Source organism: Theropithecus gelada, chromosome 19 (genome assembly GCF_003255815.1).
Source record: "Theropithecus gelada isolate Dixy chromosome 19, Tgel_1.0, whole genome shotgun sequence".
Lineage (NCBI taxonomy): Eukaryota > Metazoa > Chordata > Mammalia > Primates > Cercopithecidae > Theropithecus > Theropithecus gelada.
The window spans coordinates 18909060-18932682 of NC_037687.1; the positions used below are offsets into that span (position 1 = coordinate 18909060).

At 50.9% G+C, this 23623-nt stretch overlaps 1 protein-coding gene across 1 annotated transcript in view; it reads right to left on the reverse strand.

Moving 5' to 3' along the window:
• Positions 1–23623, reverse strand: part of SUGP1 (SURP and G-patch domain containing 1) — a 50999-nt gene that overhangs the window by 12932 nt on the left and 14444 nt on the right. Inside the window, exons 3-8 of the mRNA XM_025366138.1 lie at positions 20533–20636; positions 16375–16602; positions 14249–14372; positions 13873–13973; positions 12792–12915; positions 6930–7285 (exon numbers count right to left, since the gene is read on the reverse strand). Coding sequence (XP_025221923.1) covers positions 6930–7285; positions 12792–12915; positions 13873–13973; positions 14249–14372; positions 16375–16602; positions 20533–20636 — 1037 coding nt within the window. The remainder of the gene's footprint in view (positions 1–6929; positions 7286–12791; positions 12916–13872; positions 13974–14248; positions 14373–16374; positions 16603–20532; positions 20637–23623) is intronic.

Consider the following 23623-nt stretch of genomic DNA (forward strand, 5'->3'; position numbering starts at 1 on the left):
GTACTATAATCTTATGATTATAACAATTTTTAAAATGACCACTGTCATAAACGCAGTCCAGCACTGACCAAAATGTTGTCATACAGGGCCGGGTGTGGTGGCTCACACCTGTAATCCCAGCACTTTGGGAGGCCGAGGCAGGAAGATTACTTGAGGTCAGGACTTTGAGACCAGCCTAGCTAGCATTGTGAAATCCCGTCTCCACTAAAAATACAAAAATTATCTGGGCGTGGGCTGGGCATGGTGGCTCATGCCTATAATCCTAGCACTTTGGGAGGCTGAGGCAGGCGGATCATCTGAGGTCAGGAGTTCAAGAACAGCCTGACCAACTTGGTGAAACCTCGTTTTCCACTAAAACTACAAAAATTAGCTGGGCGTGGTGGTGGGCGCCTATAGTCCCAGCTACTCGGGAGACTGAGGCAGGAGAATCGCTTGAATCCGGGAGGTGGAGGTTGCAATGAGCCGAAATAGTGCCACAGTACTCCAGCCTGGGAAACAGAGGGAGACTCTGCCTCAAAAAAAAAAAAAAAAAAAAGGAGGTTCTAGACAGTGGAACTCATGGAGGTTCCTGGAGCGGGCATGCCCAGGGAGGGCATGGAAGCTCCGCGCCCCTTCCCCCATACCTCACCCTATTCAACTCTTCATATGAAAAAATCCTTCAAGTCAAGAAGAATACAAGGAACTGAGAGGAGTTAGGAAAAATATAAGGGCCATGTACTCGACCCCCAACCCCTGCTCTCGGTGGGTGTGGGTGATAGGAACTTTATGTCTGGAGATCTAAGAGTAGCATGAACTTCTGCTCTGCTTAACTTCTGCTCTGCTTCTCTTCTAGAATTTTAAGAAGGTGGTAGACTGGCAGATGTGACCTGCCATCACACGAGAAGAATGGAAGAGATGGTAGCGCACTGAGATTTGTTGGAGACCCCTAGGAAATTACCCTTCAGTTTCCTGTGACTCCTAAGTGATGGAGAAGGCCTAAAAGTTCTTGTGGGCAAGGAGAGAGGGAAGGAGCAGAAACTGGTTATGGTACATAAATCTATACAAGGAGAACTGGATGTGCTTGCGTTATTATTTTTAATGTTTAGATAATCAATGTACATTCTTGCTAAGTTGAGCATGGTGGCTCATACCTGTAATCCCAGCACTTTGGGAGGCAGAAGCAAGAGGATCATTTGAGGTCAGGAGTGCAAGACCAGCCTGGCCAACATGGCGAAACCCCATCTCCACTAAAAATATAAAAATTAGGCCGGGCGCGGTGGCTCAAGCCTGTAATCCCAGCACTTTGGGAGGCCGAGACGGGCGGATCACGAGGTCAGGAGATCGAGACCATCCTGGCTAACACGGTGAAACCCCGTCTCTACTAAAAATACAAGAAAATTAGCCGGGCGAGGTGGTGGGCGCCTGTAGTCCCAGCTACTTGGGAGGCTGAGGCAGGAGAATGGCGTGAACCCGGGGGGGCGGAGCTTGCAGTGAGCCGAGATCGCGCCACTGCACTCCAGCCTGGGGCACAGAGCAAGACTCCGTCTCAAAAAAAAAAAAAAAAAAAAAATATATATATATATATAAAAATTAGCCGGGCATGGTGGTGGACACCTATAATCCTAGCTACCTGGAGGCTGAGGCAGGAAAATCGCTTGAAGGCAGAGGTTGTAGTAAGCCCAGATTGTGCCACTGCACTCCAGCCTGGACAAAATAGCAAGACTCTGTCTCAAAGGCAAAAAACAAAAAACAAAAAAACTCTTTGCTATACATAGTTTTGTTATTTTTATTTTTAAGGAAACTGTATTTATGAAAGTAGTATTTGAAGAGAAGTTTATTATAGGTTACTGACAAAGTTAATCTATCAGTTAATATATATCACAATCATTTATTTTTTTTTTAAAGAAAGAAAAAGGCCGGGCCTAGTGGCTCATGCCTGTAATCCCAGCACTTTAGGAGGCTGAGGCGGGCAGATCACAAGGTCAGGAGCTCAAGACTACCCTGACCAACATGGTGAAACCCTGTCTCTACTAAAAATACAAAAATTAGCCGGGCGTGGGGGCGCCCACCTGTAATCCCAGCTACTCAGGAGGCTGGGGCAAGACAATCGCTTGAACCCATGAAGTGGAGGTTGCAGTGAGCCAAGAAGATCTAAAACCAATAACCTAAGTGTACAGCTTAGTGAGCTAGAAAAAGATCAAACTAAATCCAAAGCTAACAGAAAGAAGAAAATAGTAAAGTTTAGAGTGGAGATAAGAAAATGAGGACTAAAAATACAATGGAAAAAAATCTACAAAACCAAAAGTTGGTTCTTTGAAAAGATCAACAAGGGCCGGGCGTGGTGGCTCACGCCTGTAATCCCAGCACTTTGGGAGGCTGAGACTGGCGGATCACGAGGTCAGATCGAGACCATCCTGACTAACACAGTGATAACCCTGTCTCTACTAAAAATACAAAAAAATAGCCGGGTGCAGCGGCAGGCGCCTGTAGTCCCAGCTACTCAGGAAGCTGAGGCAGGAGAATGGCGTGAACCCGGGAGGCGGAGTTTGCAGTAAGCCGAGATCGCACCACCACTGCACTTCAGCCTGGGCGACAAAGCAGGACTCCGTCTCAAAAAAAAAAAAAAGAAGATGATCAACAAAAGTGACAAACCTTTTAGTTAAACTACGAAAAAAATGAGAGAAGACTCAATTACTAAAACCAGAAATGAAGGAGGGGCTGTAACTAATGACTAAAAATAAGACATAAGTTAAAAGGACCATAAGAAAATACAATAAATTGTGCCCCAACAAATTAGATAACTTAGATGAAGTGAACAAATTTCTAGAAACACAAACCATCAAACACAAGAAGAAATAGAAAATCTGAATAGACAAGGAGATCAAATCAGGATTTGAAAAAACCTTCCGACAAAAAAAGGCCAAGAATCAGATAGCTTCACTAGTAAAGCAAACATTTAAAAGAAGAAATAAGCCGGGTACAGTGGTTCATGCCTGTAATCCCAGCACTTTGGGAGGCTGAGGTGGGCGGATCACTTGAGGTCAAGCGTTCAAGACCAGCCTGACCAACATGGCAAAACCCCATCTCTACTAATAATACAAAAATTAGCCTGGCATATTGGCAGGTGCCTGTAATCCCAGCTACTCGGGAGGCTGAGGCAGGAGAACTGATTGAACCTGGGAGATGGAGGCTGCAGGGAGCTGACATTGCACCACTGCACTCCAGCCAGGGTGACAGAGTAAGACTCCTGTTTCAAAAAAAAAAAAAGAAATAATACCAATTCTCCTCAAACTCTTCCAAAAAAACAAAAGAGAGAACATTTCCAAACTTACTCTATGGGGCTAGATTAGCCTGATACCCGAGGCAGACAAAGATACTACAAAGAAAGAAAAATAGACCAGGCGTGGTGGCTCACGCCTGTAATCCCAGCACTTTGGGAGGCCAGCGTGGAGTTTGAGACCAGCCTGGTCAGCATGGTGAAACCCTGTCTCTACAAAAATTACAAAAATTAGCCGGGTGTGGTGGTGGGCGCCTGTAATTCCAGCTACTCAAGAGGCTGAGACAGGAGAATCGCTTGAACCCAGGAGGTGGAGGCTGCAGTGAGCTGAGATCTCGCTACTGCACTCCAGCCTGGGCAACAAAGAGCAAAATTCCATCTCAAAAAAGAAAGAAAAAATACAATTGAATATTCCCATGAAAATAGATTCAGAAATCCTCAATAAAATACTAGGAAACCAAATTCAGCAGCATATGAAAGGATTATACACCATGACCAAGTGGGATTTATCCCCATAATGCAAGGATGGCTCAACATTTGAAAATCAATCCATGTAATACGCCAAATTAACAGAATGAAGGAAAGTAACCATATGATGATTTTATGTATTTATTTACTTTTTTTTGGAGATTCAGTCTCACTCTGTCACCCAGGCTGGAGTGCAGTTGCACAATCTTGGCTCACTGCAACCTCTGCCTCCCAGGTTCAAGAGATTCTCCTGCCTCAGCCTCCCAAGTAACTGGGATTACAGGCGTGTGCCACCACACCCGGCCAATTTTTTTTTTTTTTCTTTTGTGAGAGATGGGGTTTCTCACCGTGTTGGCCAGGCTGGTCTTGAACTCCTGGTCTCAAGTGATCTGCCCACCTCAGTCTCCCAAAGTGCTGGGGTCACAGGCGTGAGCCACCGTGACCGGCCTATTTTAATTGACGTAGAAAAAGCATCTGACAAAAACTAAAACATTTTCATGATAAAAACACTCAATAAACTAGGAACAGAAGTGAACTTCCAGCCAGGTCTGGTGGCTCACACCATAATCCCAGCACTTTGGGAGGCCAAGGCAGGCAGATCACCTGAGGTCAGGAGTTCGAGATCAGCCTGGCCAATATAGTGAAACCCTGTCTGTACCAAAAACACAAAAATTGGCTAGTCGTGGTGGTGGGCGCCTGTAGTCCCAGGTACTAGGGAGGCTGAGGCAGGAGAATTGCTTGAACACAGGAGGCAGAGGTTGCAGTGAGCTGAGATCACATCACTCCAGCCTGGGCATCACAGAAAGACTCTGTTTCAAAAAAAAAAAAAAAAAAAGACCAAAAAGAAGTGAAGTTCCTCAACACAATAAAGTCCATATATAAAAAACACACAGCTAACATCATACACCCACACATCATACATTTCACAGACTGGTAAAAGGCTGAAAGCTTTCCCCCTAAGATCAGGAACAAGACAAGGATGCACACTTCGACCATTTCCATTCAATACAGTACTAGAAGTCCTAGCCAGAGAAATTAGACAGAAAAAGAAATAAGAAGTATCCAAGTTGGAAAAGAACCTGTAAGACTATTTCTGTTTGCAGATAACACAAACTTAAATATAGAAAACCCTAAAGAATCCAAACAGACCGTGTGCAGTAGCTCATGCCTGTAATCCCAGCACTTTGGGAGGCCAAGCTGGCAAGATTGTTTGAGGCAAGGAGTTTGAGACCAGCCTGGGCAACTTAGTGGAACCCTGTATCGACACAAAAAATGCAAAAATTAGCCAGGCATGGAAGAGCACGTCTGTAGTCCCAGCTACTTGGGAGACTGTGGCAGGAGAATCCATTGAGCCCAGGAGGTCAAGGCTGCAGTAAGCTGTGATCATGCCACTGCACTCCAGCCTGTGTGACAGAGACCCTGTCTCAAAAGAAAAGAATAAAATTGGAAAAATTAACTCAAAATGGACCAAAGACCCTGGGTGCAGTGGCTCATGCCTATAATTCCAACACTTTGGGAGGCCAAGGCAGGAGGACTGCTTGAACTCACGAGTTCAAGACCAGCCTGGGCAACATGGTGAAATTCCATCTGTACAAAAACTACAAAAATTAGCCAGGTGTGCTGGTATGCATTTATAGTCCCACCTACTTGGGAGGCTGAGATGGGAAGATCACTTGAGCTTGGGGAGGTCGAGGCTGCAGTGAGTAGCCATTAAACTCCAGCCTGGGTGACAGAGTGAGACCCTGTCTCAAACAAAACAAAACAAAAAACAAAAAAAACCCCAATAGGCTAAAGACCTAAATTTAAGAGCTAAAGGTACGAAACTCTCGGTAGGAAACACAGGGGCAAATTTTCACGCACGGATTTGGCAATGGTTCCTTAAAAATGATACCAAAAGCATAAACTACATAAGAAAAAGTAGATAAATTTGACTTCATTAAAATTCCATTTCTAGGGAGAGCTGGATTACAGTAGGCACTGGGAAACTACACAACCACTTGCCCCCTCCCTGGCACTGCTGCCCCCGGAAGGTCTGCCTTCAGTTCAAAAAACAAACAAACAAACAAAAAAAAACAATGATCTTTCTGGCCACATTAAAAAAAAGAAAGAAAAGTTTTAAATTGTATGCATCAAAAGACACTAATTACTAAAGTGAAAAGACAACCCATAAAATGAGAGAAAGTATTTGTAAATCACATAGCCAATGAGGGGGTTAATATCCAGAATCTATAAAAGAACTCGTACAACTCAACAACACAAACAACCCAACTTTAAAATGGGCAAAGGAAGCTGGGTGCAGTGGCTCACGCCTGGAAACTCAGGACTCTGAGAGGCTGAGGCAGGAAGATGGCTTGAGTCCAAGAGTTCAAGACCAGCCTGGGTAACATACTGAGATCTTGTTTCTATAATAACTTGGCAAAGCCGGGCCTGGTGGCTCACTTCAGGTCAGGAGTTCAAGACCAGCCTGGTCGACATGGTGAAATCCTGCCTCTACTAAAGAAAAGATACAAAAATTAGCTGAGCATAACGGTGTGCGCCTGTAGTCCCAGCTACTCTGGGGGCTGAAGTAGGAGAATTGCTTGAATCCGGAAGGTGGGCCGGGAGCAGTGGCTCACACCTGTAATCCCAGCACTTTGGGAGGCCGAGGCAGGCGGATCACAAGGTCAGGAGATCAAGACCATCCTGGCTAACATGGTGAAACCCCATCTCTACTAAAAAATACAAAAATTAGGTGGGCGTGGTGGCAGGCACCTGTAGTCCCAGCTACTCGGGAGGCTGAGGCAGGAGAATGGCGTGAACCCCAGAGGTGGAGCTTGCAGTGAGGCGAGATTGTGCCACTGCACTCCAGCCTGGGCAACAGAGCAAGACTCCATCTCAAAAAAAAAAAAAAAAGAAAAGAAAAAAGAAAAAAAAAAGGCAGAAGTGCAATAGGCCCAGCAATTCCACACCTAGGTATACCGATAAGAGAACTGAAAATGGATTCACAGCAGTATTATTCACAATAGCCAAGCAGTGTGAACAACCTAAGAGTTCATTCACAGATGAGTGGATGAGCCAAATGTGGTATGTACACACAGTGGAAGAAGTGGCCAAAGAAGGAATGAAATTCTGACATAATCTACAACGTGGATGAACCTTGAAGACATTATGCTCAGTGAAGAAACCAGAGCCTTCCAACAGAGGGAGGGGGAGGGGGTCTGCCCACCTGACAGAGGTGAGGGAGAGGCATCCACGTCCCTCTGCACCAGCTCAGCAGGTGGGAGCTCTACTTTATCCTCTTCAGGCCCCCACCGGCTCTTCCGCTTCCTCTTCACGGTAGCTGCGGAGGCTGGCTTCCCAGGGGCAGCTGGAGCAGGGATGACGGTGGGCACAGGCGTGGATGAGGCGGGGCAGGTGGTGGCTGGGGGTAAGGACCCTGACAGGGCTTCAGGCGGGGACTTGCGCTTCAGGCTGGGGTCGGGTGCTGTGAGGCTGCCTGTGGAGCTGGCCTTGGCTTTCCGGAACTCCTCCAGCTTCTGTCGGTAGTACTTGTACCCTTGGCTGTTGGGCTCGTACAGAAAGCTGCAAAGGAGAGTTGGGGGGTGCATTGTCAGCTGGGCCCGAGGCCCTGTCCCTGATTCTGGGCAGGAGCAGTTCTGGCCTTGTGTGCCCACATTGGCCAGGGTCATGTCATGATCACGGTCTCCAACACAACCTCCTGCCCTGCCAGGCCTCCTGGCAGTGGCTGCTGGTTCTGGTGGCCTGATGCCCTTCCTTTGAACTGTGGGTCACTCCAATCCTCACCCTGTATTTATCAGGCACCCATCACACTGTCATTGTTTACCCTGCTACAAAGGGAAAGGGCAGGGACCCTCACACCCTTCCCCAGGGCCTGGGAAAGGCGAGACATTCACACCAAGAAATCTCAGATTGTGGGGAGACACCAGACATGAGACAGGGCAGAGGGACTTGTCTTGATCCCAATGGCTTCTCAAATGCATCTCTGAGACACTGAACATCAGAACAGAACAAGTAGCTGATTTCCACTTCCTATGGGGGCAGGCAGCCTCAGGGCAATGTGGCTTCCAGTAAGGCCAGGAGCACAGGTCTTCTCAGTCCCTACCCAGCCTGAGGAACAGAGCAGGTGGCGCTGGTTCACAGCTGGGTTCCACACCTACTGGCGCCTCTCAGACTGTACACATCCCCAGTCCACAGGACTGTCTTTTTTTTTTTCTTTTTTGAGACAGAGTGTTGCTCTGTCGCCCAGGCTGGAGTGCAGTGGCGTGATCTCGGCTCACTGCAAGCTCTGCCTCCTGGGTTCACACCATTCTCCTGCCTCAGCCTCCCGAGTAGCTGGGACTACAGGCGCCTGCCACCATGTCCAGCTAATTTTTTGTATTTTTAGTAGAGACGGGATTTCACCGTGTTAGCCAGGATGGTCTCGATCTCCTGACCTTGTGATCTGTCCGCCTTGGCCTCCCAAAGTGCTGGGATTACAGGCGTGAGCCACCGCGCCCAGCCACAGGACTGTCTTTGAGGTCTATGCTAAAAGGAAGAGTCGTGGCCAAGCTCCACATGGCAGAACACTGGGAGAGAACCGAACACGTGTACAGCCTTGAATGCATGTTACAGTGCTGAACAACATGGGGCTGGACCTGCACTTGTGAATCTGGAGGGATGGTCATTGCACCAAGGCATGCTACTAACGTGAACTAAAGGGTCAAGCATGCTGTGAAGTCCTTTTGTGTAAGACAGAGACCAGGTGCAGTGGCTCACGCCTGTAATCCCAACTCTTTGGGAAGCCGAGATGGGCAGATCACCTGAGGTCAGGAGTTCGTGACCAGCCTGGCCAACATGGTGAAACCCCATCTGTACTACAAATACAAAAATCAGCTGGGCCTGGTGGCACGCGCCTGTAGTCCCAACTGCTCGGGAGGCTGAGGCAGGAGAATTGCTCGAACCTGGGAGGCGGAGGTTGCAGTGAGCCAAGATTGGGTCACTGCACTCCAGCCTGGACAACAGAGTGAGACTCCATCTCAAAAAAATAAGATAAATAAATAAATAGTAAACGAGCAGCAAGAGACCCCTTAGACAATTTCTACATGAGCCTGTGTGTCTACGGCCCTGCTAACATCCGGTACCTCAGGAGGGTGGGACAGAAGGACAGGAGACGGCAGCATCTTCTCTGTGATCCTGGGTCATGGTACAAGTGTGACTCAGTGAGGGACATTTGTACAAATTTTTTTTTTTTTTTTGAGACAGAGTCTGGCTCTGTGCCCCAGGCTGGAGTGCAGTGGCGCAATCTCGGCTCACTGCAAGCTCCGCCTCCCGGGTTCACGCCATTCTCCTGCCTCAGCCTCCCGAGTAGCTGGGACTACAGGCGCCCGCCACCACGCCCGGCTAATTTTTTGTATTTTTAATAGAGACGGGGTTTCACCGTGGTCTCGATCTCCTGACCTTGTGATCCGCCCGCCTCGGCCTCCCAAAGTGCTGGGATTACAGGCGTGAGCCACCGCGCCCGGCCCATTTGTACAAATTAAGAGGTAAAAGCCACAACTGTTCAGGAGGGAAGGGAACAGTTGGTCAGATTTGGAAAAGACACTTGACAGCCAGGTGAGTTCAGACACAGATTTGAGGCCAAGCTGGGGAGGCTCACTTGCCAAGGCTAAGCGGGCATGGGGATGTGGGGGCATCTTCCTGGCCTCAGCTGGTGCTTCACCCTGAATGTCCTCCAGGATGGCCCAAGGATGCATCACAGTCCCCTGGAGGGTCTGCCCATCTTGGGGAGGAGGTTACAATGGCACCCAATGGTGGACCCCCATGAGGGGGAGAAAGTGGAGCCCCCACAACCCCATCTAGAACAGGGCTGAGTGCACCACCAAGGCTCCCCTCTGGTGGAACTAATCCCACCCTGAGCCGTGATAACCACTGTTAAGGTGTTTCTTGTCAGTTTCAACAAAGATTTACCTTAATAGAGCCGTGATCCTATTTTACATATCCCAGTTTTAAAAAAAATTTCTGCCTGAAGCTGATGACATAAGCCTTTCCTGTTAGAACGGTGGAAGCATGTTCACTGACTAGCCTTGCCTCAGTTTCCTCACGCTGGGCTGCCGGCTCACATGGGTGCCTTCTGAAGGCAGCATACTCCACTGGGGAGATGCGCTGATGATTTAGCCCACAGAGGCTGGACACTGTCACTGACTTTTCTTTCTTTTTTTTTTTTTTTTTTTTGAGATGGAGTCTCGCTGTTGCCCAGGCTGGTGTGTAGTGGCGTGATCTTGGCTCATTGCAAGCTCTGCCTCCCGGATTCAGACCATTCTCCTGCCTCAACCTCCCGACTAGCTGGGACTACAGGTGCCCACCACCCACGCCCGGCTTTTTTTTTTTTTTTTTTTTTTTGTATTTTTTAGTAGAGACGGGGTTTCACCATATGTTAGCCAGAATGGTCTTGATCTCCTGACCTCATGATCTGCCTGCCTCAGCCTCCCAAAGTGCTGGGATTACAGGCGTGAGCCACCACGCCCAGCCTACTGACTTTACTATAGCTGATGCTCTATTGACATGATTTCCAGGATGTATCTCAGAAATGGGAGAATGACTACTCCAAGGGATGGGCGTTTCCAGCTTTTCATTTTTATTTGTTTGTCTGTTTTTCAAGACGGAGTCTTGCTCTTGTTGCCCAGGCTGGAGTGTTGTGGCACGATCTTGGCTCACCGCAACCTCCACCTCCCGGGTTCAAGCCATTCTCCTGCCTCAGCCTCCTGAGTAGCTGGGATTACAGGCATGTGCCACCACACCTGGCTAATCTTGTATTTTTAGTAGAGATGGGGTTTTTCCACGTTGGTGAGGCTGGTCTTGAACTCTCGACCTCAGATGATCCACCTGCCTCAGCCTCCCAACGTGCTGGGATTACATGTGTGAACCACCACGCCCGGCCTCATTTTTTATTTTTTGAGATGGGTCTTGCTCTGTCACCCAGGCTGGAGAGCTATGGCACGATCTCGGCTGCCTCTGCCTCCTGGGTTCAAGCGATTTTCCTGCCTCAGCCTCCCAAGTAGCTGGGATTATAGGCGCACGCCACCATGCCCAATACATTTTTATATTTTTAGTAGAGACGGGGTTTCGCCATGTTGGCCAGGTTGTTCTCAAACTCCTGACATCAGGTGATCCACCTGCCTCGGCCTCCCAAAGTGCTGGGATTATAGGCGTGAGCCACCACACCAGGCCTCCAGCTTCTTTATAGCCATGCAGTTGGTTAAGAATTGTTTCCCAAAGTGGCTGGGGTGTGCCTGGCCCACAGGCGTGACAGGGAAGGGCCAGGAGTGGCCACATGAGGTGACTGTTAGATTTGGGGGTGAGGGGAGGTCTGCCAACCACGTGGGTCCAACCAGCATTTCTGTGCTTTGGGGCTGCCTCATATCTGACCCTGCATGGAGATTAAACACAGGCGCAAATCTGCATGCCCCGCAGGGGCCTGAATACCTGGTCATCTCCCCTGACCCATCCAGTTCTTTCCTGGTCTGGCTATAGTTCTGCAGTGAGTGTGGGGATGAGTTCCCTTCAGCCTCAACTCCTTTGGCTGCCCAGGGTACCCACCCCAGGCGACCTCAACCAGCCTGGCCTCCCCCACAGCCACACCTGACAAGCTGGGCACCTGTCAGCAATACCCCGGAACAGAAAGGACACACAGGATGGCCGGGGCCACCTGCACCAATAGTATCTCTCAGTTCTGACATCTGGGGAGAGGCTAGGCTGCAGCGACTGGTCCCTGGACCCCTCTGACCGGGCAGAGCCACCAGGCTCTGGGCCTTGGACAGAATTCCAAATCCTTGCCTGCTTCTCCTTTGAAAAGGTTTCACAGTCAGTGTCTACCTACAACGACAGCAAACTAGGTTTCCTATTTATATAGCCTTAATCAGGCAAATGAAGGAAAGACACAATGACTTGGAGGAGACTAGTGACCTAACCCTGAGGTGTGGCCAACAACTCAATGGTCCCCAGGGCAAGTCCCAGATTCAGGACACCTGGGGGGCGCTCCAGTCCCAGGCAGATCCCTCTCCTGAATTCCAGGCCCAAACAATCCATGACCCCAACACAGGCTCCAGGACACAGAGGTACGAGACTGGGTACACAGAGGTACCAGCCCCTCTCCCTGTCCCCATCCACTAGGTCAGCTGAGCCTTGACCCTCCCTGTTCCCAGCCCCCACGTTCCCTCAGTCCCACCTCCCAAGGGTGGCCCACTGCCCTCGTCTGCCTGGACCTGGCCTGGCCATGTCTGCCCACCCTCCACGACCTTGGTCAGTGACCACAAAAAGCACAGTTGCCCCATGTGCGATGAAGTCTGCTGAATCAACCAGCCCAGAGAGCTGCTGCTCCAGGACTTTGTCATGTGCTGTCACACCTCCTCAATGACTGAGTCGGGGCTTGTGTAACCTCATGGGCACGTTACCCCCACATCCCCCAGGCACCCACTCGCCTCCCCGGGCACAGAGTAAGTGCCAAACCCACCCAATGAATTGATGAGTCAGTGAACACAGACCCAGCCACTGGGGCTAGGGTGCGACCGCATGGTGGGGGATGGCAGGGAGGCTAGGCTGCTTGTCATGCACCCACCCTTCTGTGGAACTCACATACAGGCTGGGTGTTCCCCCTCCATAGATCCTAAAGTTCTCCATTCTCTGCCACTTCCCTCGTCATAAAGGGGAGACCCTGAGAACGTACACAACATAAACTAAACACTACTGTGAATTTCCACTTGAGAGCCTGACCTGCCCCCGGTCAAGGGCTGCCATGTGTCCCAAAGACAACTGGGCAAGTGCTAGAGACTTTCTCCATGAGGCACCTAAAAGACACAAAGGCCCCAAAGGCCCCGTGCACCTGCCTCAGACACCACCCAGGGTGCTGGTGTGCGTGTGGGACATGCCTGCAGGGAGGCAGAGCCGGGCTCTGGGGTCAGAGACTCTTAGACCTGCCAGCGTCTCACAGTGGGACCCCAGCAAGTGGCTGGACTCTGCCGATCCAGTGTCCTCCCCTGCAGGGGGGCTGTGGCCAAGGTGACGGTCACCTCCCTGGCAGGGCCCCCCTTACCTGAATGCCTGGTTCTCACGGTTGTTCTGGAGAGCAATGGTTTCCACCTCGGGACCCCCGTCCGCTATGAACCTGGCCAACTTTTCTGCAAGGTTCTTGACCTCTTCGTCCTCTGGGGGTGAAACTTTAAGCAGGCTGTCAGTACTGGGCTCAACTCACCACACCCAACAGCCCAATTTCTGCTAAGAACCCCAAGGGCAACAAGTGGGGTTTGTTTTAGGAATGATGCAAAGAGAAACAGGCAAATGGGAATCAGATTACTGCACTGGGACCAGACGCCAGAGTTCATAACACACCTCCAGCCCCCGCCCCCTGCCCCCCCACCCTGTCCAACAAGGGAGGTCAAGAGGGCCTGGGACACGAGCCGGGACAAACGATCCAAACGTGACAGCAGGTCTGGGTGGGGTAGGAGGGGAGATGGGAGCACCCCAGGTCACATGGCTGGGGGGTGCTGTTGGGCCTCCTTTCCTTGGGAGAGGCTCAGGGCACAGGGCCACAGGGAACACAAGGAACAAACCTCTGCAGCCCGCGCTTGGCCTGAACATCAATCCCGCCCACCCACCAACACTTGGCTGGGATTTTATGTCATCGCAGTCGAAGACCAGCTCGTATTTCCCCTTCCCCTGAAATTCATCCCATCCGAATTGCACCAGCTAACAGTGTCTGTCCCCCAGGTCCTCAGCCGTACACTACACTTGCCTTGCCCTGTCCTCAGTGCCCAGGAGGAAGCTGGGGCTCATTAACACTTGTTAACGTAACAAAGAACCAACAAGCAAAAGCCCCCTCTACCCAGGGTACTGCCCTGAACTGATCTCCCAGGAGTGACCTTGATCGCCAAGAGCACCCGTGTACCCCACACATGTGGCTTGACACTCAGGCTTCACCAGGTCCTTGGAGCACTGAGGGGGAAGGTGGTGTCAGACCCATTCCCAGAGTGACCCCAGATGCCTGGGAGAATACTGACCTCAACCACCAGTGCCACACAGTGCCACTCCAGCGCCTCCAGGAACCCCAATTCCACACTGGGGCACGGTATGTCCACAGGCCTCCCCAGAACCTCCCGCCCACTCTGTCCACCTACCTTTCTGAGAGGCTGCCTGTGACTTCTGTGCTTCCTTTCTTATCTCAGCCACCTTCTTCCTGTAGTAGAGGAATTCCCTGCTATTCTTATCGTGCAAAAATCTGGAGAGGAGGAAGTTTGCAGAAGAGAGGGAAAAATGAGTATCTGTGATAGGCGTATCCCTGTAGCTTCTATCGCACAAAAAAAGGCAGGCTGGCGAGCAGGGACCCAAAAGCAAGTCTCCGTGCCACATGGGAGCCACTCGTCACTTCTAGTGAGAATCAGAAAACGCTCGGAACAGCATCCGGCCCACGCTAGCAAGCAACCAGCCCCGCACGTGCGACTGTGCAGCAAATTCATTCAATAGCACGGCCTTCCCTTCCCCGGAGATACTCACGCAAATGCTGGGTTATCCTTGTAGTCCTCCATAGCTACTTTTTCTAACTCGGGGCCTCCTTCTGCCACAAAGCGGGCCAATTTCTCTATCACTTTCCGAGTCTCGGCTCCCTCTGGGGGTGAAACTTTAAGGAGGCTGTCAGTACTGGGGTTCAACTCACACACCCCACAGTCAATAGGCACACTCTCTCTACGGACCACAACGACAGAGGGGGTGGGGGGAGAAGAGTGTGAGATGCAGGAGGCTGTCGGGCGTCCCGAGTCCAGGCACAAAACACCATGATGAGGGGGGAGTTGGTCTCACTGTCTTGGTGAGACACACTGGGTGGGAGAGAAGTGTGTGAGGCTGTGGTGAGCTCCAGGCTGGAAGCTAGCAGAAAATATATCCAGCTTCCCCTGGTTGTGGGGGGGAAACGCTTAATTCTTTTCTTTCTTTACCAGTTTTCAGCATAACACATCGGTTCCCTTTCATCCTTCAAAGATGACACATTCTTTTTTTAAAAATACCATTATGAGCTCTGATTTAAACACACTGGGTGGGTTTCGATCCATGGCAATTAGTGTCATAGAAGCTCTGCAGCCGGTGGAGCCTCTTCAAGCTGGCTCCTGAGGGCTCTGGACATGGCCCCAGGAGTCTCTGATGGCCTCCTTGCCATCTGCCGGGACAGGGCGCTCCAAGATCATCTCATACACTTCCTGCCCAGACCCAGAGCCAGCCACTTCTCCAAGAAGTCGGTTTCCATGAGAAACTGCGTCTCCAGACCAGCATCTGGGCGCTAGGGATGCTCAATGCCACGGGCTTAATCATTATCTCGGGGCCTTTTCAGTGAACAGAGCTATAAAGATATATTTTTATATATGGATTAGCCTCCCCACTGAGCCATGTGGAACGTGCTTTTGCATTTTTTCCCTGGCCTGTTTCTGAGGCTGAGTTTGTCAGCTACTACACAGATCGCAGCCCTTGTAGGAGACGCACAGGAGAAATTTCTCACTGCCAGCAAGTACCTGGCAACTGGGCAACATGCCAGACCTGTGGCTAATCTTATTCCCCTTGTTGCTTGGGCTACTGGGAATCGGGGAGAGGTGGGGAGTGTGTGGCCCAGCAAGCGCCGCTGTGAGGTCCCAAGGGCATTCCATGACCATCTTTCACCCTAGGTCGCCCTCCTGCCACAGGCCCAGCAACAATCCTGACCTGGTCGCTGTTTACAGGAACAGGTGGGTTTCTGAGGCCACGCAGACAGTGGGCCATAATGAGCTTCAATTCAAGGGCCTCGAGACACTTGATACCCCTTGTAATGCAGCAGTTCCCAACAGGGTACCCTTGGAGCTGCAGGGGAACCTCTCTAAGGAAAGGACACACACCAGCTCCATTCTGACTAATGGCCCAGGGGCCAGGCTGGCCTCTGATCTGCTCGGACACACAGCCAGAAGCAAGGGGTCTCAAAGCTGTCATGGCACAACTCCACGGTCGCTTCAGTCTGTGCTGTCAGGGTGACGTGACCTCACCAGCCAGCCCTCCACGCGGTTCAGGTGTCACGGGGCCTCATTCTGAATGTGGACAGGGCTAGACTTGCTAGCAATGCTGTCACCACAGCCACCCCCTTTGCCCTCCTACGGTGGGGGATCTGGACAAGCTCACCCATGACCAGTGACCGTCCTTTCCTAGGAATAGGAGAGAACACCCTCCAACCTGCGGCTCATACCTCTGGCCTAAACGCAGGGGACAGTAACCCACGGTTGGGGCAGTGCTTCGGGGCCTCCAGGGCTCAGCTGAAGAGCCTTAGAAGCTCCTCCAAGAAGGGATATGAGGATGCCCTTTTGGAGCAAATGCGAGAAGGGCGTGCGCCCCTGCCCTGGCTGGGTGAGCCGCTGTGTGAGTGGAAGATGGATCCCGCTGCTCCCAAGATGAAGCCCACGCGCTGATGCCCAGCAACACCCCAGCCCTGCCCCCTCACCCTCCTTTGCTCTCCTCACCCCAGAGGGCCCAAGGCTCAGCTCGGAGACCTGGCGGCTGCAACTCAGCCCAAAGCACCCACGCCCCTGGCAGCACTTGCCCTGCCCACCACAGATCCCACCTGCTAGAGCATGGGCACTGGTGGTGGGGGAGCAGCAGCTCCCACAACTTACCTTTGATCTCCAGCCACTGCTCATAGTCCTCCTCCTCGTCCTCATCGGGGGACTGGAAGACACTTGGGCGGTGTGCCACGGGCAGCTGCTTGGCGTGGGAGTAGCTCTTCATGGGGCCTGGCAGGCTGGTCAGCCCCAGGCCTGTCCGCCTGCTGATGAGCAGGGACCTCTTCCCGGCACTGGGGGTCGGTGTGCTGGGAGGGGCGCTGGGAGCACTGGGCGGGGCATCTGGTATAGAAGGAAGGATATGCGCACTCAGGGTGCTGGGTACCTCTCCCGAGTCCCCAAATCCTAGTTTACAACCATTCCCTTGGAGGTCTGTGGCCAGGCTAACTGACCGGGGCCAGACTACTGGGTGTTCTCACCCTGAGACCTGATGGGGAAGGGACTCAAACCAGCCTTCCTCATTCTAGGATGAATTTGGCCTTGGGTTAACATTTCTTAGCTGTTCCCTAGGAAACCTGACAAAGGTCGAGAACCAGCTGTTTCACCAGTAACAATGGGCTCTGGTCAGTAAATCCCAAAATCAAGAGACATGGGCAGAAGCTCCGTGGGTGAAGATTTACCCACCTGGCCTGTTACACTGCACACCTGTAGGCAACCAACCTACAGACAGGGGTCCCATTCTTTGCACAGGCATTGCTACCGCTGGGGAAGGCTGGGAATCCCCTGGGGCACTGACAAGGGGTCCAGGTGCAGACCTGAAGACCAGTCATTCTAGCCCATGCCTTGCTGTCCAGAGGACCTACAGTGCAGAAGCACCCACAGCAAAGCAGGGGATGGGGCAGGGCTGGTGTGTGACAGCTTCAGGAAGAGCCCTGAGTCTGGGGGGGAGCAGCATCATGAAACTGGCCAGCTCACCACCCTGAGAACAGGACTAGGGCCCCCAGACCATTAGATAGAGGCTGGCTCTGCACTTGTGGGCCTCATCTTTTTTTTAGTGACAGGGTCTCGCTCTGTCACCCAGGCTGAAGTGCAGTGGTGCAATCATGGTTCACTGCAGCCTCAACCTCCTGAACTCCTGGGCTCAAGCAATCCTCCCAGCTCAGCCTCCAGAGTAGCTGGGGCTACAGGTGCTCACCATCATGACTGGCTAATTTTATTTTTATTTTTTTGCAGAGATGGGTTCTTGCTAGGTTGTCCAGGCTGGTCTCACACTCTTGGATTCAAGCTATCCTCCCACCCCAGCCTCCCAAAGGGATTACAGACATGAGCCACCAAGTCTGGCAGGGGCTTCATCTGGTTTTCTTTTGTTTTGTTTTGTTTTTTTTTGAGATGGAGTCTCGCTCTGTCACCCAGGCTGGAGTGCAGTGGCTGGATCTCAGCTCACTGCAAGCTTCGCCTCCTGGGTTCACACCATTCTCCTGCCTCAGCCTCCTTAGTAGCTGGGACTACAGGTGCCCACCACCTCGCCCAGCTAGTTTTTTGTATTTTTTAGTAGAGACGGGGTTTCACCGTGTTAGCCAGGATGGTCTTGATCTCCTGACCTCGTGATCCACTCGTCTCGGCCTCCCAAAGTGCTGGGATTACAGGCTTGAGCCACCACGCCCAGCCGGCTTCATCTTTTTAAGCCTTAGCTTCCTAAATGGAAAGCGTGGACATGGAGGCAACCAGCTGCTTACAGAACCCAGTAAGATTTAGATGTACCATCTAGACCTAAAAAAAAATCATGTCAAGTAAGAGAAAAAAGCTTGGAACAAAATGCACACTATGTCGTCATCTGGGTAAACGGTCAAACATCTGAAACTATGGCACATACTGCTTGAGAGGACAACAGCAGTTGTCAGACACACAACTTCTCGACAGTTATTTCCTGTAAGAAAGGGGGATGGGAGGACTTCAACCTCTGGTATTCTTCTTTTTCCCTTTTTGAAACTGAGTCTTGCTCTGTTGCCCAGGCTGAAGTGCAGTGGCGCGAACTCGGCTCATGGCAATCTCCGCCTCCCAGGTTCATGCGATTCTCCTGTCTCAGCCTCCCAAGCAGCTGGGATTACAGGGGTGTGCCACCATGCCCGGCTAATTTTTGTATTTTTAGTAGGCACAGGGTTTTACCACATTGGCCAGGCTGGTCTCGAACTCCTGACTTCAGGAGATGCACTTGCCTCGGCCTTCCAAAGTGCTAGAATTACAGGTGTGAGCCACTGTGCCCAGTGAGTATTTTTCATTATTAAAAAAGATCAGGAGTATCAAAGGCAAAATGTTACATCTATGAATTCTTTTTTTTTTTTTTTTTTTTTTTTTGAGACAGAGTCTTGCTCTGTTGCTCAGGCTAGAGTACAGAGATGCGATCTCCACTCACTGCTACCTCCGCCTCACAGGCCCAAAAGCGATCCACCCATCTCAGCCTCCCAAGTACTTGGGGCTAAAAGCATGCACCGCCATGCCTGGCTAATTGTATTTTTTTTGTAGACAGATTTAGCCATGTTGCCCAGGCTGGTCTTGAATTCCCAAGCTCAAGCAATCCTGTCCCCTGCAGCCTCCCAAAGTGGTAGGATTACAGGCATGAGCCACCGCACCCAGCCGACATCTATGAATTCTGAGAGAAGAAAACACGACATGTGTTATCAGATGTCTACCAAAGGGAAACAGAGGTAGAAAGAGGTGTCCCTTCAGAGGATTGAGAGCACAGGCGTCGTCTGCTTGTACGGAGCAAGGGACATGGCAGGCACTAAGTCCACATTCCCTGGCACACAGGGTGTTACCCAATGAACACCAGTGCCCCGGTGGTCACTATTGGGTGCCCCCAGCTGCCTGCCCACCCGGCACCTCAGCAGTAGCAGTCCCCAGAATCTGCTGTTCTCTGATGTAGCTCAGGTGTCTCAGGTCAGCCCAGTGTCCCTGCAAACCCTGTCTGCAGAAGACCTGCTCACTCCTGCTGGTGGGTTCAAGCTGACCCAGCTTAGGGATGCCTCCAACTCCCAAAGTGGTCCCGCAAGTGTGGGGAGGGCTTCATCATGGCTCCACCTGCCCCCAACTGAAATCTGACTTATCTGTCTCTGCTCCTACAGGGTAAGCACACTGAGGGCAGGGTCTATATTTGCCACCTTGGTAATTTTTTTTTTTTTTTTTTTTTTTTGAGACAAAGTATCGCTCTTGTCCCCCAGGCTGGAGTACAATGGTGCCATCTCGGCTCACCGCAACCTCCAACTCCTGGGTTCAAGCGATTCTCCTGCCTCAGCCTCCTGAGTAGCTGGGATTACAGGCGCCTGCCACCACGCCTGGCTAATTTTTGTGGAGACAAGGTTTCACCAGGTTGGCCAGGCTGGTCTCGAACTCCTGTCCTCAGGTGATCCACCCGTCTCACCTCCCAAAGTGCTGGGATTACAGGCGTGAGCCACTGCACCCAACCTGCCCCTTTTGGTATTAATTTATGTATTTATTACTTGGTCCGGGTACAACGGCTCCAGCCTGTAATCTCAACACTTTGGGAGGCTGAGGCAGGTGGATTGCTTGAGCTTAGGAGTCCAAGACCAGCGTGACCAACATGGCGAAATCCCAACTCTACAAAAAATACAAAAATTAGCAAGGTGTGGTGGCATGCCCCTGTAGCCCCAGCTGCAGGGAGGCTGAGGCAGAAGGTTTGCTTGAGCCCCAGAGGTTGAGGCTGCAGTGCACTATGATTGCACTACTGCATTCTAACCTGAGCAAGAGTGAGGCCCTGTCTCAAAAAAACAAAAATTATTGGCTGGGCGGGGTGGCTCACGCCTGTAATCCCAGCACTCTGGGAGGCTGAGGTGCGTGGATAACGAGGTCAGGAGATGGAGACTATCCTGGCTAACACGGTGAAAGCCTGTCTCTACTAAAAATATTTAATTAGCTGGGCATGGTGGCGGGCGCCTGTAGTTCCAGCTACTCAGGAGGCTGAGGCAGGAGAATGGCGTGAAACCGGGAGGCGGAGCTTGCAATGAGCTGAGATGGTGCCACTGCACTCCAGCCTGGGTGACAGAGCAAGACTCCGTCTCAAAAAAAAAAAAAAAGAAAAATTTATGTATTATTTATTTATTTATGCCTTTGGTGCACGTATGCGTGGAACGAGGGCCATCTATGATTATGGGTGAGCAGAAGGAGTCTGAGGTGGGACCCGTCACTTCCCACATGCCTGGCAACCCCAGGGGGAGATGCAAGGACAGCACCAGGAAAGGGGAGGCCTACACTCACCTGTGCTGGTCTGTGCCTTCTGCAACTTCAGAAACTGCTGCAAGAAGCTACCATCGTTGGCAAACTTGTTGGAAACGCAGGAAGAGTTGTGTGCATTTGTGATTCTAGAACCAAGACAGAGGACAGAGAGGGTGAGCTGGCTAGAGAAGCAGTGAGGGCACCAGAGGACGAGGATGAGGATGAGGATGAGGCCATCACCTCGCCCATCACGGTCCCTAACACACCCCAGCACTCTCACCTACAGAGACCCCAAACTAGCCCCCAGAGATTTCAGGAGACTACTGCGAAGTGTGCACAGCAGGCTTCGGTATGGTAAGCTGGGAACAATCTTGTTCTGATAAGAGCAATACTCCATGTATTATCTCTGCCTGAATATTAACCCTCCAGGTTCAAATGGCCCTCCAACAAGATGGTTCCTGCTCTCTCCGCACAGCACCTGTCCTCCCTTGCTAGTTAAATTATCTGGGTTGTTACTGACTCACATCTGCCCTCCTGCTAGACCTTAGAGTTCTCTAAGGCAGGGCCTACACATCTGTCTCTCTCTCTCTCTCTCTCTCTCTCTCTCTCTCTCTCTCTCAGGCTGGAATGCAGTGGCGCAATCTTGGCTCACTACAACCTCCTCCACCCAGGCTCAAGAGATTGTCATGCCTCAGCCTCCCAAGCAGCTGGGATTACAAGCATGTGCCACCACACCTGGCTAATTTTTGTATTTTTAGTAGAGATGGGGTTTCGTTATGTTGGCCAGGCTGGTCTCAAACTTCTAACCTCAAGCGATCCTCCCACCTCATCCTCCCAAAGTGTTGGGATTACAAGTGTGAGCCACTGCGCCCGACCTATTTATTTTTAAGAGACAAGGCCTTGCTCCGTTGCCCTGGCTAAAGTGCAGAGTGTAATGGTGTGATAACAGGGACTACAAGCTTGTGCCACCATGCTTGGCTAATTTTTTAAATTTATTTTTTGGTAGAGGTAAGATCTCACTATGTTGCCCAGGCTGGTCTTAAACTCCTGGCCTCAAGCAATGGTCCCACCTCAGCCTCCCAAGTCGCTAGGACTAAAGGCATGTGACACTGTTCCTGGCCAATGCCATTTTTTGACAGGCATGAAGGGCAGCTCTGACAACAGTGTATCAGCTGTGCCCAGCTTTGATTAATATTTAATCAAATTAAATACATTTGATTTAAATATATTTAGGCCCCTGGGTTTGCCTTTGTGTTAAACTTGTTAAAAACAGATTCTTTAAAAAGTAAAACGTATACTTTGCAAAAAAAAAAAAAAAAAAAAGAGGGAGAGGGAGAGGGTGAAGATAAAATATAAAATGCCCTGTGATTCTTCTAGCAAGATTGTTTTGGCTGTTTTCTTAGAAATGTGTGATGCCCGAAGAAATGCTTGCAGACCCCAGCTCTGAGCTGCAGGCCCACATGGGTAAAGAAACACAGGCTTCGGCTAAGCACAGTGGCTCATCCCTGTAATCCCAGCTACTCAGGAGACTGAGGCAGGAGAATCATTTGAGCCCAGGAGTTTGAGGCTGCCATGACATATGATCATGCCACTGCACTTCAGCCTGGGCAACAGAGTGAGATCGTGTTTCTTAAAAAAAAAAAAAAAAAAAAAAGAAAAAGTAAGAGAGGCTCATTATGGAAAAAATGGAAATGTAGAAAAACTGAAATAAGGCCTGGCGCGGTGGCTCACGCCTGTAATCCCAGCACTTTGGGAGGCCGAGACGGGCGGATCACGAGGTCAGGAGATCGAGACCATCCTGGCTAACACGGTGAAACCCCGTCTCTACTAAAAAATACAAAAAACTAGCTGGGCGAGGTGGCGGGCGCCTGTAGTCCCAGCTACTCGGGAGGCTGAGGCAGGAGAATGGCGTCAACCCAGGAGGCGGAGCTTGCAGTGAGCTGAGATCTGGCCACTGCACTCCAGCCTGGGTGACAGAGCAAGACTCCGTCTCAAAAAAAAAAAAAAGGGCTGGGCGCGGTGGCTCAAGCCTGTAATCCCAGCACTTTGGGAGGCCGAGGCGGGTGGATCATGAGGTCAGGAGATCGAGACCATCCTGGCTAACATGGTGAAACCCCGTCTCTACTAAAAATACAAAAAACTAGCCGGGCGTGGTGGCGGGCGCCTGTAGTCCCAGCTACTCGGAGGCTGAGGCAGGAGAATGGCGTGAACCTGGGAGGTGGAGCTTGCAGTGAGCCGAGATCGCACCACTGCACTCCAGCCTGGGTGACACAGCGCGAGACTCCGTCTCAAAAAAAAAAAAGAAAACTGAAATAAGTCTGGGCAATATGGAGAAAACCCCATCTCTACGAACAATACAAAAAATTAGCTGGGTGTGGTGGTGTATGCCTACAGTCCCAGCACTCCAGAGGATCACCAGAGCCCAGGAGGTCAAGGCTGAAGTGGGCTGCAATCATGCCACTGCACTCCAGCCTGGGTGACGGAGTAAGACCATTTCAAAAAAACTAAAAAGAAAGGAAAAACTGAAACATAGAAAGGAATGGGAAAATCCAACAAAGTCTATCTACTTTGCAACAGCCACCATTAACACTAGTATATATCTTTATTTTGCTCTCTAAATTAGAAGTCAGAGGAAATAAGGCTGTGATCACAGCACACACTCTACTTCTTCCATTTCCTACTATAGCACACCATCCTGCTCCAATCTCAAATTCCTCACATACGCTGCTTTTTAAATCCACATGACTTTCCACCATATGGATGTACCAATGGTGCTAAAAGCTCACGGAGTCCACAGGGCTAGCCTTTTTCCTTTAAAAACGAAAAAGGATGGCCGGGCGCGGTGGCTCAAGCCTGTAATCCCAGCACTTTGGGAGGCCGAGGCGGGTGGATCACAAGGTCAGGAGATCGAGACTATCCTGGCTAACATGGTGAAACCCCGTCTCTACTAAAAATACAAAAAACTAGCCGGGCGCGGTAGCGGGCGCCTGTAGTCCCAGCTACTTGGGAGGCTGAGGCGGGAGAATGGCGTGAACCCGGGGGGCGGAGCTTGCAGTGAGCCGAGATCGCGCCACTGCACTCCAGCCTGGGAGACACAGTGAGACTCCGTCTCAAAAAAAAAAAAAAAAAAAAA